At 44.9% G+C, this 21037-nt stretch overlaps 1 protein-coding gene across 9 annotated transcripts in view; it reads right to left on the bottom strand.

Moving 5' to 3' along the window:
* ELMO1 (engulfment and cell motility 1) overlaps nt 1-21037 on the bottom strand; it is a 522832-nt gene that overhangs the window by 419455 nt on the left and 82340 nt on the right. For 7 of the 9 annotated variants that reach the window (XM_032305259.1, XM_032305268.1, XM_032305261.1 and 4 more), the window contains one exon: nt 5663-5810. In XM_032305259.1, the coding sequence (XP_032161150.1) occupies nt 5663-5740 (78 nt within the window). In that variant the 5' untranslated portion in view covers nt 5741-5810. The other 2 variants (XM_032305266.1, XM_032305267.1) reach the window with 2 other exon arrangements.

Below are 21037 nucleotides of genomic sequence, written 5' to 3'. Positions count from 1 at the left end.
GGGGAAAGAGGACGGCAGAAGACAAAGGCGTCGTGGGCTCCGTGGAGGCAAACGCATCTGCAGAGGAGCTGCGAGGCACAGACAGGAGTAGAGGCTTTGCGGCCTCGGTGTGCAGCTTGGGAAGAAAGCCGTGCAAGGACAGGAGAAACAGGAGGCCTGAGAAGCGTGTGCAGGAGCAGAACAGCTGCTGCCCAGAGTGCTGGTCAGTAGCCAAGACAGGGAAGCAGCTATCACAGAAGTGCTAGGGAGCCAGAGAAGACTCCACGGCACAAACTGGCTGCGTGTCCTGTTAGCATTCTCCGTTACTGCCAGGTGATGCCTCCCGCTTGTTCTTTAGTTGTGTCTCCTTCCTAAACACTAACAACATTAGGCAAAGAAAGAAGGAGAAAGGGAACTGTTCGTGATGAAGGCAGGTAAAAAGGAAAACCAGCATGTCTCTTTTCTTTTCTTAAAGATTTTATTTACTGATTCGAGAGAGAGAACATGAGCATGGGGTGCTGCAGAGGGAGAGAGAGAAACAGACTCCCAGCTGAGCAGGGCTGAGCCAGACACGGGGCTCCATCTCAGGACCCCAAGACCACGACCTGAGCCAGAGTCAGACCCTCAACCTACTGAGCTACCCTGGCGTCCCACGTCTCATTTTCTAACCAAATGAGACCGTGCTTACACTAGCAGCGATGCGGGCTGCCTTCACGGAGTGATGACCCTGAGCCAGGCAATGCCCTACATTCTGGTCGCACATTTCCTTTACTCTTCACAGCAATCATGAAAGTGGAAAATGATGACGTCAGCTTTACAAAACGAAAAGACTGAGGCTCCGAGAGGGTGAGTGAGGCTCTCACAGAAACGGGGCCACCCCCGTTTCGGGGTCCTGGAGCCTGGAGGGCATCGGTTAGGCCACCCTGGCTGTCGGCAGGACGCCTCTCGTTGGAGCGGTGAGGGGCTCCATGCTCTTGACTGAGAGCTGGGCAGAAAGCAGGGAGATAACCAGACGAGTGGGCGGGCGCCCTTCAGACTCAGTGCGCCCCCACACCCAGCCACGGCAGCCTCAAGTGGGTCCTCAGGGAGAAAGCCCAGCGACAGGCAGCGAAAAAACAGAAGCCGCCAGTAAGAAGGCCAACACGTGCTTTGACAGCCTCCTATGATAGCACAAGCACCACTTGGAGAAAGCCCTCAGGGCCTTTCCCTGCTGAGTGGAAAACACAGAAATGTCTCCTCACAATTTACAAAGAAGACAAACCAGTCTACTGCGAGCCGACATGCCCTTGAACCAAACGGGCATGGTTAGGGCAAGGCAGAGCAGATACGATCCCCACTCACCAGGAAGCGCCCTCTCCTAGTTATCCATTAATTAAATATCTACTTATTAAGGACGGACTGTTCTCTGGGCACCAGAGAAACAGCACTCAGAGAAGGAGCCATTTTCAGACTCCTGACTTTCTCATGAGCCCCTGGACCAGGACATGTGGGAGCCCCACCACCACCACCGCCCACCCCATCAAATTCACTCAGTGCTCATCATGAAGCAGATAAAGAGCCCCCGCCCCTGGCCAATGGCACCAACATCTCTGCACCTAGGCTGGGACTAGGCCGTTTTCACAAGCTCCCTGGGTGATTTTTGGGCATGCTCCAGGTCGAGTCAGACCACTGGTTTAAGTTAACATTCAATGATAACTCAGGTGACAAGTGGAAGGACACTCAAGGCTCTAGAACACGAAACAGCTATCCCTAACCCAACTCCCAGAAATAACCTTTTAATGAAGCAGTAGCCACCCAGGGTAAAAAAGAACAAAGAGCTCTCTGAACAAAGGAAACATGCCAGGGGGAAGAGGCAGGGTATGTGACGCTCACTGAACATGGGAGATTAGAAGAAAACCCAAGTGGGGCACCTGGGTGGCTCAGTGGGTTGATCCTCTGCCTTCAGCTCGGGTCATGATCTCAGGGTCCTGGGATGGAGCCCCGCATCGGGCTCTCTGCTCGGCGGGGGGCCTGCTTCCTCCTCTCTGCCTCCTCTCTGCCTGTGTCTCTGCCTACTTGTGAACTCTGTCTGTCAAATAAATAAATAAAATCTTTAAAAAAAAAAAAAAAAAGAAGAAGAAAACCCAAGTGACAATCATTGCTTAAGTCCTCACTACATGTGCAAATATGTTTCTAATTCTTGTGCCAAGTTCTGATGTGTTCAAGAAACCACCTGAGGGGCAACTGGGTGGCTCAGTGGATTGGGGCCTCTGCCTTCTGCTCAGGTCATGATCCCGGAGTCCTGGATCGAGTCCCGCATCGGGCTCTCTGCTCAGCGGGAAGCCTGCTTCCCTTCCTCTCTCTCTCTCTGCCTACTTGTGATCTCTGTCAAATAAATAAATAAAATCTTTATTTATTTATTTATTTATTTATTTATTTATTTGACACAGAGAGAGAGAGAGAGATCACAAGTAGGCAGAAAGACAGGCAGTGGGGGAGGGGTGCGGGGAGCAGGGAAGGGAGAGGCTTAACCCACTGAGCCACCCAGGTGCCCCAAATAAAATCTTTAAAAAAAAAAAAAAAAGAAAGAAAGAAAGAAACAACATGTGATACCAACACTGCTGCTAGGCTCTTCCTCCAACTCCAGCAAGGCAGGGCCATCAAGGGCTGGGATTCTAACTCTTCGTGTGAGGCAATGCCAGGAGGCCCACAATTTAGCCAACTGTTTAGAAGTTCAGTCATGAGAGTAAGGGAAGCCTTGGTTTGTGTCCTGGTCTCATGGACTGGCAAATCACTGAACTTCCAAGAATCTCAGTATCTGCATTTCTAAAACCAGAATCATCACCACGAATGACACAAAGGAATCATCATGTACCTTCCGATACAAGATCCCTGAGAAGGACGCTTGTCATCTTTCTGGCAATTCACCCCAAAATGCAAAACCTGGGGGGAAAGCATCAGAGAAATTGAAACTGAAGGACATCCCACAAAGCTGTACTGTACTCTACAAAATTATCAAGGTCACAAAAGATAAAGAAAGACTAAGGAAACATTCCAGATCAATGGGAACCAAAGGGAAATGGCAATAAACGTAATAATACATGATCCCGGAGGGAAAACTCCTATAGGGAAATCACCTATAAAGGACATTACTGGGACAAGTGACAATTCCTGATTATGGGCTACGGACTCAGAGTTAGATGATAGTTTTGAACAAAGGTTCAATTTCCTTGCTTTTATCAAGAGAAGATGGTTATATAAAAGAGAATGATTTTCTTCTTAGGAAAGACACACCGAGTATTCAGGGGTAAAGGAGGGTGATGTCTCCAAATCACCCTTGGATGGTTCAGAAAAAAGATATATGTTAAAAAGAGAGAAAACCATAAAGCATATGAAGCAAAATATTAATAATTAAAGAATCTGGATAAAAGGCAGGCAGAGGCTCTTTGCCGTTTCTCCACTTGAAATTGTACTGAAATCAAGTTACTCCTCAAAACTATCAGGCCATGAAATAACAGGGAAAGACTGAGAAGCTCTCAAGGGCTGGAAGAGAGTGAGGAACCGTGACGACTATATTACAATGTGGCTGGCATTCCTGGATTAGATCCTGGAACAGAAAAAGGACATTAGCGGAAAAACTGCTGACATCCCAATAAAGTTGGAAGTTTAGTTACCAGCCACGTGCCATTGTTAATTTCTTAGTTTGGGGAAAGGAATCCTGAATGAATGATAATATATATCCTAATATATTAAGATGTTAACATTAGGGAAAACTGGCTGAAGGGTATATGGAAATGCTCCATATAACCTTTGCAATTTTTCTGTAACTCTAAAATTGTTCTAAAATATAAAAGATAGTTTTTTTAAAAAAGTATCAAGACAGAACAAAGAACACAGAACAAAGGCCATCGCCAAAGGCAAGAACAGGACACGGACTCCACAAACCCCGAAGAATGTCTATCAGGAGCTGCTGTCTTACAGCAGTGGTTCTCAAATACCAGGGGCCAGGGCAGAATGAAAAGGAAGTAATTTACTAAACCGCTGACTGAGCATCTCTTGGCAGAGGGTCCCCAAGAACATTTACACAAGTGCTCCAGGTGATTCTGAGGAGGCTCTGACTCGAGCACCAGGTATCCAGCTCAGCACTTCCCAAACTTACCAACACACAGGATTTCCCAAGGATCTAGCTAACATGCAAATTCTGGGTCAGGAGGTATGGGGTGGGGTTTGAGACTCAGCATGTCCAGGGAGCTCCCAAGTAAAGCCCAAGCAACGGTCCTCAACCACACAGATGGAGAAGGCAAAGCAACAAGACAGAAGGGGTCTGGGTCCAGGACACTGGGGCATCATGGCAGCCCAGAACTGCCCATGTGGGTAGGACAGGCCAACTCCTCTTTGAAACTTTGGCTCTCTCGGTTGTAGCCAAACTAATTCTAACTACACTGAGTCTGCACCAAGGAGTCCCAGGCGGATTTAAAAATTCAGCTCACACCCTCTCTCGAGCAGCACATGAAAAAGGACAAACATCTGTTAGCTGACACAAATGTGGATAAAACTACTGGGTGGGCTTCTCTATCTGGGTGGGTTACTTCTAGAGCCTCACAAAAACTACCTCAGAGAGCGGTTAAAATGACCATGATGAGCTGGACGGATGACACCTTTTTTGACGACAATCCTAAAATTTTACCCTTTCTCACATCCACACTCAAGCTCAACTAATTCTGATGTGACCTTTATCATTTATTTTAATGAGTCTTTTGGACCTGCACAATGCCATACAACTCTTGCCGTATTCTTCAGCCAGATAATAAAATCCAACTGGGGGCAAAAAAGTATAGATCATAATCATAAAATAGTGCTGAGAGCATAAATAAGAAGTAGAGTTGCCATGGTACCCTAATTTTGAAAATGTCGAAAGCCATCTAGAATCCTACATTATTTGCGTTATGAAACCCAAAGTGTACATTAAGTCTCAACCTTTTATTTTTCTCCCCCTTAAATCATCTGCTCTGGAATGACAAAAAGTAACCTTCCTGAGATAACCTGTAATTAAATCCAATCAAAGACTGTCAAAATCCAAGCTAAAGGATGCCTTTAAAGGTAAGGCCATTTAAAACATCTTCTGGATATTTCTTCATTCAGTCAATATTTGGAACATTCATTATATGCCAGACAATACACTAGACACAGTGCACTTTATACTGACAAAATTATAATTGGCTGGGATGTGGGACTGAGTCCTCCTAGACTGAAATAATCACCTCATTAGTAGGCTGTTACTATAATGCACTTGTTGGCTTCTGCAAAGATCAAAGGGGAAAGTGTGTCAAAAAATTAAGTTTTGTATTGCCTATAACAAAACAATCTGCCCATATTCATGAACCCCTGCCAGGCAGGGCTGGGATGACCTCCACTGTGTCCACTGCCCAGAGCCCCAGCCACAGGCCCTGCCGCCTTTCTCACAGCCTCAGACACAAACCCTGTATTGACACAATCCGAGTGCACGTTGAGCGAGTATAAAAACCCCATCCATCGCCGCTGTATGTGGTACAGAAATCAAACTACACTGCAACTATTATTGCACAGATTTTTCACCACAGCCAGACAGAGAAAGAAGGGGGAAAGAGCAATCCAAAGTCTGTGAAAATGCCAAAACAGAAAGAAGACCGAGAATCACCCCCACACTGCGGCGGGCATCACTGACCTGGTCGATTTCCATGAGTTTGGGGTAGGCGCCCGGCCATTCTATGGCCACCTTGACGATGTCCGCGGGCGGCGGCATGGTAAACCCCGAGGGTCCAAAGCCGGGAGAACCGGGATCCTACAGTGCAGATGGCCACACGTGTCTACACCTGATGAGGAATGACAAAAAGAAAGAAAAGTTGCTCGGTGCCGATGCAGAGTGAATTCTGCTTCATCACTTCCTGTTTTCACTGGCGGTTTTAGGTATGAGAAACGGCTCTGGGTGCAGAACTCACAGGGCACCAACTGCACTGCCAGCGGCCACTGAGGAGAGAAGACAGGGGAGGGGAAGGTGCTGATGGCCTGGAGCCCCCGTCGCCCCGAGACACGGCTCCGGCGAGGGACAGCGTGTCCCTTACCCCGGGGCTGGGCTCCACGCGGTGCCCAGGGTCTGAATGAGCTGGGCTCACTCTGTCCAGAAATACACGGAAACTTCTCGCGCTCAGCAGTCTCCGGAAGAACAGATTGCCCAGGAAGTCATGGTCAGGAAGCAGTGTTTCTTTAAAGTGTTTTCTGTGTGTCACAAATAGAGCTCCGCACTATAGCAACCAGGATATGGTGAGGAAGGAGAAATGCCCCGAGGTTCGCACACAGGCACACACACGTTCCCTGCCCAAGGCCAGTGCACCCAGATGCCCTGAAGTGGGGGAAGCAAACTGACTGATGAGGTTGATGCGGCATTCAGGAGGGACCTTGAATTCTGGCTGGAGTTAACAATGTTGCTTTCACAAAGGAAGGTAATCCACCGCTGCCTCTCCCAGATTAGCCCGTGTCTCTAGGATGACTTTTTTAACTTCATATTTTTGAATGGGTTGAGACTTTTCATGTGATGCAAAACTTAAAGGTGTTTATGAAAACAGAGCATAGAATCTCCCCTTGTAAAGTTACACACCTACCCCATGTCCACGGTCACCCGTTTCTCCAGCTATCCAGTTCTTGTGTGACCCTCCAGAATGACTCCAAGTATATAAGGCAAATACAAAAATATATTACAGTTCCCCCTCTCTTTATAAAAAAGAGGCAGCATTCCATACCTTTTTTGTTCATTTCGCGTATTTATATATTAATACAAATGAGGCACCCTGGCTCCTTTTACAGAGGCAGAGCAGTTCTCTTTATGGAAGTATCCTACAGGATAAGCTAGTTCTCTATCACCTGGACCCTGAGGTGATTTCCTACTTTTGGCTATTATGAGGCTGTGGTGAAGAGCCTTATGCACTCAGCACTTTGCTCATAAGCGGGTATGACAGATGCATAGATATGAAATTGGGGGGTCAAAGAGCATATGCAGTTTTATTTTGTTTTTAAAGACTGCTTTATTGGGGCGCCTGGGTGGCTCAGTTGTTAAGCGTTTGCCTTCAGCTCAGGTCATGATCCCAGGGTCCTGGGATCGAGCCCTGCACTGAGCCCTGCACTGAGTTCCACATTGGGCTCCCTGCTCTGCAGGAAGCCTGCTTCTCCCTCTCCCATTCCCTGTGCTTGTGTTCCCTCTCTCGTGGTCTCTGTCTCTGTCTCTCTCTCTGTCAAATAAATAAATAAAATCTTTTTAAAAAAATAAAGACTGGTTTATTTATTTGAGGGTAGGGGCAGAGGGAGAGAGAATCTTAAGCCAGCTCTAGGCTCGATCTCACAACCCATGAGATCATGACCTGAGCCAAAACCAAGAGTCCACTGCTTAACTGACAGAGCCAAACAGGTGCCCTAAGCATATGCAACTGTGAATTTTGATAGCCATTTCCAGACATCCCTCCACAGGCTTTGTACCAGTCTACGCTCCCGCCAGAAACAGATGAGGCTGCCTATTTACACACAGCCTTACCACCAGACGGGAACATTTCTACACCTAACAGATTGAAAAATATATCACATGTACTTTTAATGTGTATTTCTCTTATTCTCTTGAGTGAGGTTGAACATAAAGAGGCAAAGTCCTCATGTCCAAGTTTCTGTGAACTGCCCAAATCTTTCATCCCTTTTCTATTGGGTTTCTGGTCCTTTCCTTTCAGAAATTGATCTGTGTATAAAGATTCTGATCAAACATGTGCCTTTGGCTCTTTATCAGACCAGAGTAAGCTTCGTCAGTTATGATCCCCATCTCAGTGGCAGCTGGACATCACCGAGATGACGGAGATAGCAGACTTACTAATGGCCACCTTACAACACTGGCAGTTATAGAAATAACTGACTCCACCGAGCTGACAAGTACCAGAAATGAACCCAAACAAAACGGCTGCTCCTTTGGCCAAGGATGATGAGGGAAGCCTGCTGTGAGGCTAATCAGTGCTAACCGGCAAAAGCAGATCTACAGAGCAGTGGTTCAGTCACTCATCTGACAAACAATTACTGAGCCCTACCTATTCTGTGCCAAGAGCTGGGGGCACAACAGCAAATCCAGTCGTTTATTGGCTCAAGGGATAGGGAGAAAAATTCAATAGGGAAGGAGCATCTGAAGCATGGGAACGTGTCTGCGTGAGAGGGGCAGAAGTACACTGGTTAATAAGGAAATCTGGGAAAGCTCCCCAGAGAAGGCAGCATTCAAGAAGAGGCTTGTGAGAGGTGAGGATATGAGCCAGGAGGCCATCTGGAGAAATTATGTCAAAGGCCAAGGAAACAGCAAGTGCAAAGGCCCTGAGGCCTGGCATATTCCTAAAATAGGCAAGTGGCTGAAACCAAATAAGGGCAAAAGTAGTTCTAATAGAAGCTGGGTCATAACTTAGGAGGTTCATATTCTTGACTCCCTAGACAATCTTGGTTTACGACTCCTAAAGGAGAAAGTTAATGTACATGTCTATCTATTTAGAATATAAATTGGTACAGCTTTCCAGAGGCACTTTTTGCAAACTGTACCAAAAGCCATATAACTTCCTATTCTCTAAGTTATTTTACTTTTCTAGAATATTTCCTCAAGAAATAATTATTCAGGGGTGCCTGGGTGGCTCAGTGGGTTAAGCCTCTGCCTTAGGCTCAGGTCATGATCTCAGGGTCCTGGGATCGAGCCCCGCATCAGGCTCTCTGCTCAGCGGGGAGCCTGCTTCCTCCTCTCTCTCTCTCTGCCTCTCTACGTACTTGCAATCTCTCTCACAAATAAATAAATAAAATAAAATAAATACGATCTTTAAAAAAGAAAAAAGAAATAATTATTCAGCTAACTATAACAATGACAACTGCTATTTTGGTTATGATTCCCAAAACTTAGAAACAACTGAATATTCCACAACAAGAACCTGTTAAATGATTATGAAGTCTCATATATGTAAGTACAAGTAGACGATCAGTACTGGAGTCTTCCTCTTCATAGCCTGTACACTCTTTTACTCTCTTGCGAATCCTACAGACAATGTACTATATGTCTATACCACATCACTTTAATTCAGGATCCAGACTAATTATAAGCCCCAGAATAAGAATTAAGAAAACAGGTTCTAATGTGAAAATAGACTGTGTAAAGATCAGGTAACACTATTAAAAACAAAGGACACACAATCTTGAGGGGCAAGAGAATGGATAATGAAAATTAAAATGCATTTTGAGAACCTCCTTCCCCCTTCTACACAAAATAGTCTAGAATTACATCTAACCACCCAGGAATCACCAACCAAAGGTGCTTTTCTTCCCCTTTAACTGGTATTTATTTCTCAAAGACTGTTGAGACCAAGCCTGTTGAACAGGTGAGAATACAATGATGTGGCTCTTCCTGAGTCCCCGAGGAGAACAAGATAGCAGAGGTGTACAAAGGAGTCATTGAGAAAGCCAAGAGGCTAGGGGTAGTCCCCTGGGAATTCACTTGACAAGTCCAATTAGACCTCATGGCGTTGCCCACACTAACAAACAGCACGGATGGGGCTCCTGAGGCGTAGAGTCAGGTGCACCACTGCAGAATGAATAATCCAGTCCACAGGGTTATCCTCGGAAGTCCACATTTTATCCTCTTGAATTTATATTTGCATGAGGAACAGTTAAATCTAGCTCATCAGAGCCTCCAGCAGTAAAACTGAGCCTAAAGCTGTCGAAATTGCCCAGTAAATAGAAGGCTCGTAAATTTATGTAAACAGGCTGATACAATCATTCTTATGCAAACTAAAATTTAAGACCCTCTAGAGGGAAGTCTCTGCAGCTGGCTAGACTAGACACTCCAACCCTTCTGTCTTGTAACTCTCCAGTCCCTGGAGGCAATTGGGAAATGGGTGGAGAATGCTACAATGTCCCTGCTTGCCTGCTGACTGATTGATTTTATTCCCATTTTAACAGGGAGATTCTACAACCTTAATATGCATGTCAAATGGCTTGTTTATAGTTGAGTGAATTTAATGAGAGTTGGAGGAATCACTTTTTCTTTGGGAGTTAGTTACCAAAGTCTGCGTGTCAGTTAGATGTGACTTCATAACCCTGGAGCGAGTAGAAATTTTCTTTATCATTCTGCTGAGTGTCTCCTTAGCTTTGGGCCACGTTTCCAAGACAACGGAGAGAAACTGTTCTTGATTCCATCTAGAAATCTGTCTGTCTCGACACATAAGTTCTATATGCTTCTGAGTTTGAAAGCTCACCTCACTGTAGTCTCTTAAAGATCTGTTACATCTCTACATGTTTTCCCATGTATTTGATTAGGTTTGGGGATGCATAACGTTCCCAAATACCTGATTTTCCCCTCCCCCCTCAATTTCCCATATTGTTTTCGCTTTCAGTCCCTATAATGGCTTTAAACTCTTTTATCCTATTTCTAGACTTTCTGTTACACCAGCAAACTCTATTAAGAGGAGAGAGAGAAAAGCAGCCTGAGAGGACATTCCTATAGGAGCTGTGTAATGGAAAAATGAACATACTTGCCCTGGTGAACTGTGTGTCCCCACGATTACACTGACAGAACCCGACAGATGGGCCAGTAGAAGCCAAAAGGCAGATCAATGGGAAAGGAACACCAAACAGCTGGATAAATGATTTGCTTTAACTCCTCTGTCCCTTCCTTCCTCCCCAGGAAAACTGTCCTCTGCCTCACTGGCCATCATTATCCACTGGTGACAAATAATAGGTTTATAATGATTATGGGAACTTACCCCAAATATTAACACATTCCCTGAGGTGATGGAGGCCCCTCTCTCATGATGGTGGGCTACTGTGTTCCCCTAAAAATGTTGAGGTCCTAACCCCCAGTACCTAAGAATATGACTGTATTTGGAGATAAGGTCTTTAAAGAGGTAATTAGGTTAAAATGAGGTCATTAGCAAGGGCTGGATTCCTGACTGCCCTTATAAGAGGAAATCTGGACATGACAGGTACCGAGGGACAGTTGTAGACAACTGTCTACAAGCAAAGGAGAGAGGCTTCAGAAGGAACCAACCCTGCCAACACGCTGATCTCAGACTTCCAGACCCGAGAACTGGGAGACAATACGTTTCTCTTGTTGAACTCATCTGGGCCGTGGTGCTTTGTTATGGCAGCCCTAGCAAAGGAAGACAGGAAGCAAAGGAAAGGCAGATGATTGATAGAAAGACCCTTAAAATTTTGCCATTCTAGAAAGCACCATAAAAATTTAAAAACAAAACAAAAAAAAAATCAAGAAAATATTTGCAATAGCTATAGCAACCTGGTATAAATATCCTTAATAATGATCTCTTATTAATATATTTTTAAAACTTGCAGAACCTAAAAAAAAAAAAAGTAGTCCACACAAGAGGAAATGAATGATCAATAAATACCCAAAAGATCACCCTTAATTGTATTAAGAGAAATGCAAAGTAAAAGAGCAAATCATACCTTTTTTGTCCGTCACACTGGTAAGAAATAAACATTTATTGATTGGTGAGAATGTGGGCAAATAACACTCTCTTACACTGATACAATCAAGAAAAAAAGCAAAAGCCCTTTAAAAATAAATAAAATTACTTTATTTTTAATCCACAAGATGTAGAGTAATGTATCTGGCTATTAGAAGGTCTGTTCTCCTGAAACGACTAAAGCAGGGTTTCTTAACTGCAGCACTATTGACATTTGGGATCAAATAATTCTATGCTGTGGGGCTCATCCTGGGCACTGCAGGAAGTTTATCAGGGATCCCTGGCCTCGGGCCAGTATTAAATGCCAGTTACACAATCAAATGATCGCTTATAAATTGGAGACAATCAAAACGTCTGCAGACATTGCCAGACATCCCTTGAGGGACAAAATCGTCCCTGGTTGAAAAGCAGGGAACTGAGGTGACAAATTCTAATCCTGATTTTATAAAAACATATTATATGGACCAAATTTACAAAGTGGGCAGTGACAGTCATGAATATACTATTTTAACTGCAAAAAAAAGGAGGGGGAAGATGAGATGTAGAACAGTTATCATTTAACAGATTAAAAAAATCTTTTTAAGTGGCTTAAATCAATAGGAAAGGGAATTTATATAAAATTATGAAAACCTTGCTACCACTTGGGGTCATCTTGTAACCTTTTACTCTAGGCGCCTTTTCTCTTGCATGCAGCTCTAGTGTGGGAAGGTCTACTGAGCCTTCCCATCTCTTCTCTTCAGGTGGCGGGTCCCATCCCACAACCAAGAGGGGGCATGTGTGGGGCCAATGACAATGCCCATGGCCCTGGCAACAGCGACTGATAGGGCCGAGGGACAGACATGTGATCCAAGCAAATCCAATGCTGGGGATCGTTCCATGAGGCCTGGAAGGAAAGAGTCTGTCTTCCTGTGGGGGGTTGTTTGGCAACCTTCTTCCCTCTATGTGGGGACGGGCCATCTGTGATAGGAAGGAATGGGGCAAGGAGAAGCAAAGACAAGCAGCAGAGAGAGAGAGGAGAGAGGAAAAGAGGACAAGAGTCCTAATACATTGAGTTCCAGACTCCTTAACGCTTTTTCTTCCATTCTCTGAGCTCTCCTAATACTCTCCCTAGATATATGAGCCCATAAATTCCCGGTTATGCTAAGTGAGTTTGAGTAAGGTTTCCATTACTGGTAATTGAAAACCCCTAATACACCAACCTCATCATATCTGTTTACTGCCCTGAGTTATAATCTCGCCAGTCCCTTGAGAGACAACTGGCACACAAAACACCCACTGAAGTTACACAGTCTGACCTTGGAGCTAAACAGGAATGATATTTTATTCACTGGTTCTAGAGCTCAGATACCTGCATGCCAACATTTCTGATGGAGTCTTCATTGCCCAGAAGCTGCTTTTCCTCTCTCGGCCTGCAACCAGGAGTCATGCAGGCATTTCAGGAATAAGCCTTAGCCCAGCAGTTCCCACACAACACTGCTTCCTTCAATATGAAGTCAAGTAATATAAAAAAAAAAGAAGAAGAAAAAAAAAAGAAGAAGAAAAGGAAAGGAAAAGAAGGAAAGAAAAAGTTAAGCCTCTTGTAAAACACTGAATGCAATAATAGCTAATAATGGAAACAACTAGTTCACGTACCATATACTTTTTGTAACAATCTTATGAAATCGGTACCATTAGTAAACCATTTTACAGACTAGGAAACTAAGATACACAGATATTAAGTACCTGGCCCAAGATCTCATATCAGAATATGGAGCTCAGCCAGAACTTAATCCATTTCTGTCTGATTGCTTAGCCATGTTTTTAATCACTATACCACATTTTTTAAAAGGCTCCTTTAGTAGAGGGCTTCTTGGGTCTTTAATGTAATATACACCTACTGTGAAATTTTCATATGCAATACATAATATTTCCCAAATGGATCTTTCTAGAAAAAAATTTTTTTTTTCATGGAGCAGCTTATGGCACCAGTTTCACATGGGATACACGTCGGGAACTGATACTTTGAGACCACTTGCCTCCTTTGTTTCTCGGGGGGAAAAAGAAGAGCTGAAGAGTCTTGGCCAGATATACAGTGGAAAGTGGCAGAGAAAACTCTTTCCTTTAGTCCCATATTGAATTATCATCACCTGCGTCTATGGGATTATCTCCAGGAAAGCAGCCCAATTCTTTTGAGTAACTCTTTCCAATTCACATTGGACAGTAAAAATTCAATTAACTACAGCTTCTACTGTGCAAACGAGCAGAGGATAAACAGTAGAAGAAATGGAATATTGTATTTCTGAGAGTTTGAATCTCAACATCTCCGTTCCTGCTTTAAAACTTTGGATGGTGGGGCGCCTGGGTGGCTCCATGGTTAAGCATCTGCTTTCCTCTCAGGTCATGGTCCCAGAGTCCTGGGATCCAGCCCTAAGTTGGCTCCCTGCTCAGCACGGAGTCTGCTTCTCCCTCTCCTTCTGCCCCTCCCCCTGCTCCTTCTCTATCTCTCTCACTCTCTCTCTCAAATAAATAAAATCTTAAAAAAAAAAAAAAAACTTTGAATGGTCATTTGGGACCTACATCCCATAAACGTCCCACAGCCTGCTCCCACCTGCCTCTGAGCGCCACCAGTGCATCCTACCCTCCAACTGTACCCCTGCGCGCCGCACCCAGCAAATCCGCACACAACTCTGTCAGTCTGGCAAACGGGCTTTTCTTTAAGATCATCGACAGTCCTCCTGCAGGGGCTGTGGGGAGCTCTGCATACGGCAGGCAAGCCCCAGACTGGCCATGTCAGGATTACTGCAGACATAGGTGGGCCACGCTCCACTGAGTGGAGAGGAAAAGCACCAAGAGAGATAGTGGCTTTCTTTCCTCCGGAAACGGCGGGCCATTTCCTGGCCGTGGCAAATTCTTGTGCCTCCTGCCTTCGTTCAGAACGTTCCCTCTCCTTGGAATGTCCTTCCCTGCCGCCCTTGGGTTGGCTTCAAACATTCCCGCCTAGACTTCACAGCAACCTCCTGTGCCAGCTCCTCTGAGAGATTTCCCTGACCCCACAGCCGCCCACGGTAATGAGAGACTGCTCCGCGTGTCTTCTCAGGTGCTTGCGAGACACCTGCCACGGCGCCCTGCCACAGCTGATGCTATTAGTTTACAGTCCCCCAGGGTCGGGATCATAGATCTTACTCATCTCTGTACCTCCGGGCCTGACCCGATGGTGTGGCAAATAACAGCTCAATAAATAGTTTGCAGATGAGGGAATGAATAAATGAATGAATCACTTGTTCCTTAAAAGCAAAGTCAGAGATAAAAAAAAAAAAAAAAAAACTGAAGGATTACTCAATCCAATGATGCATTTTTAAAATCCAGAATTCCTTTCTCAGAAAAACCTTTAGGCACTTCTTCAAGCAGCAGCTGTTCATTTGTCCCATCGGACGGGACTAGAAATAGAGGCTCTCAGAGGTGAGAATAGGGCCTACTCTAGATTTGCTTTCCTCCTGGAGGAAGTCTGCCAAAATCAAGAAGACAGGAGCTGAGCTGCTGGTTCTTCGCCCTCTGTCCTGTACTAGGAGCTCTCCTGCACTTTGGGAATCAGCATCTCAACTGGAAAGTTCATTATTTTGCAAACTAATGCACACCTTTCCTCCTTTATTCTGGTTTTTGGATATTTGTTTGAAAGATTCCTTTTCAGTGGTTGTAATGCCACTGACTGCTCCCCTCCTGCCGCCCCCCCCTTCCAGCCCACCCCCGCTCCCCTGCTCCCAGCAGGCAAGCCTTGTGGCTTGTGATGTGTGCTGACATTCCCCGGAGGAGGAGGCAAAGCTCAGGCCCAGCTCTCTATCTCAGAACCCAGACTCGAGGCCACAGGAAATGCTGGAGCGTTTCCACCATCCTGTGAGCCAAACACTCAAAGTTTCCAAACCTGCTGATCAAAAAACAATATGTGAAACTTCTTTCTCCTTCTCTCTCCAACAACAGCCGAGCTCTAAAGGCCACCCTAGGAAATTCGATTGCATCAGATGAGCAGCAAGGGCCTCCTTCTGCGGGAGGCGGAGAGCTGGGCTGTGCCGCGGAGGGCTGCCACCTGACAGCTCAGACAGTATTAGTCATTCGGAACAGCAACACACACATAACCCAGGGCCACACTCACAGGACGCCACGAGCCTCTGCCTTTCTCCCCCTCCTCAGTCCCTCAGGTTTAGTTCTCCGGAGGAGCACAAGCTGGCAAGTGAATGTGAGGTCGGATGTCCCCGTGGGTGTCAGGCCAGGTCCCACCATGCCCATGGCTCTGGGACTGGGGACAGTTACCTAACACGCCCCACCCTCGCTGTCCTCTGTGACACAGAAGGACAGTGGAACCTTCTCATAGGATGTTGTGAAGACTAAACATAGAAAGCAATGAGCTCAGGGCCAGCTAGGGTAGTATTAGTGGGTAATGATTTAGCAGGCACAGGGGACCTGGGTTCAGCCCCCTGTAGCCTCCCTAGTGAAACACACAGAGCTCCCACCGCATGCTGGTTCTTTCTCCCTTTGGCATCTGAACAGAACTAAACAAACTCTTCTGACACTAGAGAGGAATGATAAGCTGGTTTCAAGTCCCAGGAGGTTTTATAGGTATGATCACTTTTTCTTTTTTCTGAGTTTCAAAAGATGAGCCTGAGTTTCCAGGTGAGAGACTAGGTCAGGAGGAATTGTAAGGGGTAAGGTTTAGTGTTAAGATTCTGGAAGGATTCACCTGCCTTTCAAAGGCATATAACCCGATGGAACAAGAGAGACCCATTTTCTCTCACCACCCCTGTCACATAGGAAAGCTCTCTTAAGTATAGGGAGGTGACCAGACGCAACTTCTCCATGCTTTCTCTCCAAGGACAAATGGGTGTGGTCTTTGGTTTTGAGAGAGTTAAGAGTCCCTCAAGATGGATGGCAGGGGTGCTGTCTACACAGAGAGGGACCTGTCTCATTAACCCTGTACAGCTTCCCAGCCACATGTCACGCCCGCTCTGAGGAGTGACTTCGCACCTGGCTGTATGAGGAGGAGACCCATCCAGCTCCCCACTCACTGACTTCGCTATCCTGTTTTCAAGGTGAGTAGCCCTAACGCAGTAATGTTCTACCCAGCAAGCTGACAGAGGGGACGCAGGACCCACCTGGGGCCTGATGAACTTGCTGGCCCAACCTGGGCCCCGTTGCTCCCCAGGGAAGCTGGGGTTTTACTGGGAACAAAGGCACCATGGCCAATGGTGACACAGTCCTGCTACTAGGGTATCACATCCTGGCTCCAGACAGAACTGTGAGATGTTTCTCAGCAAAGTTTCCGTTCGAAAACATGAATTTCCTCCATTTTTAGGGCTTTAGAGAGCTTATCTTTCTGGTATTGAGGCGGGAACCCACACCCCCAGCAAGACAAACAAAAAACAAAACCTGACTTTTCTCTCTTATCTCCTTCACCTTGGGAGGGTCCATAAAGACTCTCAGGATTGTAGGATAGAAATCTCTTCTGCTTTTTATCTGGGTTCCCTCACAAGTTGGCTGCAATTTGCCTTAAGATAAAATGCTGTCAGGGCACATGCTATCCACAGGGACAGAGGGCCACACCTTGAAGAGTTTTCCACACAAACACCAAGATCACAGTGGATCCAGTGGGCCAGCATTTGCTGCTGGTGAACAAAGGGATTGCTCTTCCACAGGCATGCATGTGAATCTAGGAATGCCTTACCCTGTTCATTTAAAAATAAAAGATAAAAGATAAAAATAAAACTTGTCCAAACGGGCAAGATGGCCTACAGTTCCATCCTGAAAAAACCAGTATTACTGATTACAGCCTGGATTTGCCAGTCTGCTTTCTGCCAACCCCAGGATCCGGTCAGGATGGATTTTTTTTTTTTTTTTTTTTTTTTTGGTCCCAAGCTCATTTCCTCTTCACTTTCCCCTGGGGAGACCTTCCCTATACTCAGTTTACATGCCCTGGGAAGAGGGGAGATTAAAAGCTGACAAAGGGAAAACAGAGGGACTTCTAACTCAGTGTGGCCATTTGCTGAGTACTTTTTAAAAATTTACTTCGGGGGGCACCTGGGTGGCTCAGTGGGTTAAGCCGCTGCCTTCGACTCCGGTCATGATCTCAGGGTCCTGGGATCGAGTCCCGCATCGGGCTCTCTGCTCAGCAGGGAGCCTGCTTCCCTCTCTCTCTGCCTGCCTCTCCATCTACTTGTGATTTCTCTCTGTCAAATAAATAAATAAAATCTTTAAAAAAAAATTTTTACTTCAGTAAATAAACAGGATGCTGATGATTTAAAAGTCTTTTTTAGGGACACCTGAGTGGCTCAGTCGGTTAAGCGCCTGCGGTCAGCTCAGGTCATGATCCCAGGGTCCTGGGATAGAGTCCCTGCTCAGCAGGGAGCCTGCTTCTCCTTCTCCCTCAGCAGCTGCCTCCACCCAGCTCCCACTTGTGTTCACTCCCTCAACCTTCTCATGTGCACACACACGTGCACACACACGAACTCTCTCCCTCTTTCTCAAAATAAAATAAAATAAAATAAAATCTTAAAAAAAAAAGTCTTTTTTTACCTGCACTCAGTTCTAGCAAACTTGGGATTCAACCTGTTAATATCTGCTTTGATAAAGACTCAGGCAAAAACCAAACCTATAATAACAAAAACAACCACATAACTAACACACACACACTCCAAAAACCCAGCTAGATTAGTGAACGAGATTGTGAAAAAAAATTAGAAAAGGCTGTCATGCATCTTATCATTTTCCTATTACAATATACTCTGTCTTGCCCAGAAAAGAGGTCAGATATTATAAATCTTTGTGGAACATTTGAGATCTGCTGACAGGTCTGGTAATGGGGTCAGATTCTAGGACCTAATTATCTGAGGCATGAATTTAATGAATGAGGTCAAAGAAAACCTGATTTTACTTGACACCTAAGAATCTTACTTTTTTCATTTCTCCAAATCAAAGCTAACTGCTCCGAACTTTATAAAGGCAAGATGGCATGAGAAAGAAGACAGGTTTTGGAATCAGACAGATGTGGGTTTGAATGTGAAAATGGGTAAAGTTTTAGGCCAGGGCATAAGATTATAAGATTTGCATTTTTGCCTCAGGCTATGGGAAGAGCACAGGGGAATGCAGCAAGAGTAGTCAGACTGAGGGAGTTGGGAAAGAAGGAGATTGAGGACCTTGGCTTGGGCTGATATAGTGCCTTGGCATTGGAGAGGGTGAAATATTTATAAGGCATTTAAAAAATAAAAATAGGGGCACCTGGGTGGCTCAGTGGGTTAAAGCCTCCACCTTCGGCTCAGGTCATGATCCCAGGGTTCTGGGATGGAGCCCTGAAAACTGGGCTCTCTGCTCAGCAGGGAGCCTGCTTCCCTTCCTCTCTCTCTCTCTCTGACTGCTTGTGATCTCTTTCTGTCAAATAAGTAAATAAACTCTTAAAAAAATAAATAAAAACCAACAGGAATTAATGATACCAGATACAGTAACAAGGGAAAGGCTGGAGTTAAGGGAGACCCAGGCTTCTAGCTCACTTAACAGAAGAGATGGCAATGCCATTTCCTGAAGTAGAACTATTCCAAACAGAAGATACACGCTGGGCCAATCTGTTGGCCACTATCAAGTCAATGGATGTATACTCAATCAGAGGAACCAGTGGTCAAGTCCAAGCCACCAGTATAAGAGACCCTCCTCTTACTCATCTCTTCCTTATGAGCCTCTTTGCTTCACTGCAGATTACACCTAAAATTCATGGCCATTTCCTTCTTACTAAATCGAGAGGCATCAGAACAGAGTGTTTACAACCACAGAATGGACTCAGATTGCATGTATTCTAATCCTACTTCACCACCTCTTAGCCTTGTGGCCTTGGGATCATTGCTCTCTGTGCCTCAGTTTATCCAACTGTAAAATGGGCAAAACCACAATATCTATCCCTCAGCTCTCTTGAGATGAGTAATAAGATGAGGATGATAACAGCTAGTGTTTATACGACTTACTACACACTAGGCACCCTCCTGAACTGAACAGGTGTATGAACTCATTCAACCCTCCCAACAGCCCTAGGACATAAGTGCTGTCATGATCCCCAAGCTAAAAATGAAGAAATGCAGTCACTGAGGAAACCAGCCATTCACTTGGTTAGTTAGCAATCTAGCCAGCCCAAAAGTCTGTGTTCTGTACCAGTACACTGAACTCCCTTTGATCTTGATATACACAAGATGCTCAGAACAGGGCCTGGCCCACAGAGAGAACCAGTCAATATCAGCTCTTTTAATCTGCAAATCCAGGATTCTACAACAAGTATGGTTCATGGGGAAGGAGGAGGCTTTAGGCATTTTTCCATTATGGATCTCTGCTGTACCTTCCCACTTGGCATTAACATAATATTGACCATGACGTAGTGAACTTGCTTCTGAGTTTGACTCCAGGGAAGGTAACCCATGGCCAAGCTTTTCAGGCTCAATACAGACTTACTTCTTAACACTGTGACAATTTGGAACACTGTAACCTGCAATTTGACCCTACCTCCGAGAGCTCTGCAGGAAAAATACCCTGTGGCTCAAGCATAGCTTCTGGTCAGGTGAAACTGGGATCTCTTGACGGCCTCTATCTTTTTACCTTTCCACTTAACGAATGGATAAACTTTTGCATGAGTTAAATATACTCTCCTATAACCCTAGACAAAGAACAGAGCGGCTCTTTTATAAGCCGATAACATGATTTTATCCCCACTAACAAGAAATAATCTTAATTGACATCTAGCTCTGTCCGAGTATATAGCCTCAGAACAAGCACTCAAAACTGAAATAATGACTTTTTGGTATCAGGTCCCTGCATTTAATGAGCTTATTATGGCAAACACCTAAATAGCAAATCAATTTCCTCAGGTATAAGTCAGCTCGCTGGAAAGTTACACAGCTTAAAGTAGAAGACCACAAAACTTGACTGAGACTTAAAAAAGCAAAAAAAAATCTGAGGTAGGTAGACAGACACTTCAAACATTAACTTAAAGACTGTTCAGGCAAAAATTCATTCAGCCACATGCTAAGGGACAAATTACTGGGGGACCAAGAGACACAAAATACCCTTCTAAGAAAAATCCAGGATCTGCCTGAGGGTACTCCTTGACATACCCCTGAAGAGGTAAGGTGGCTGCCTACTCGAAAATACAATTAAATTAGGCTCATCAAATTTCCATAGAATTTCAACCCAATCCCCAGATCAACCCATGAGGAAAGGCACATGGTGTAGCCACTAGCTACTAAGAAGAGTAGAGAGTAATTGCACTCTGTACCTTTACCAGTAAGTGCAGTATTGAACATGTTGCCCCCTACACAGATGGTGACTGCTCTGTTTTCAACAGGAAATTTTTATAAAGTCTTAAGGTTTAATAACAGGAAATCCATTTAATAATTTATGGTAAAGCCAGAAGAAGTAGCTATTAAAAAAATCACATCTAAAAAAATCTATGATACTAGATAATATTCTCAATGTATTTTCATTGATTCATTTATATCCATTAACATTTAAATATTAATAAATATTTATTCCACTAGACACTACAATGCCAAGAACTCAGAACAATT

The sequence above is a fragment of the Mustela erminea genome, chromosome 11 (genome assembly GCF_009829155.1).
Source record: "Mustela erminea isolate mMusErm1 chromosome 11, mMusErm1.Pri, whole genome shotgun sequence".
Classification (NCBI taxonomy): domain Eukaryota; kingdom Metazoa; phylum Chordata; class Mammalia; order Carnivora; family Mustelidae; genus Mustela; species Mustela erminea.
Note: the sequence above shows the minus strand (reverse complement) of the source record. Positions and strands in the feature narration are given on the sequence as shown.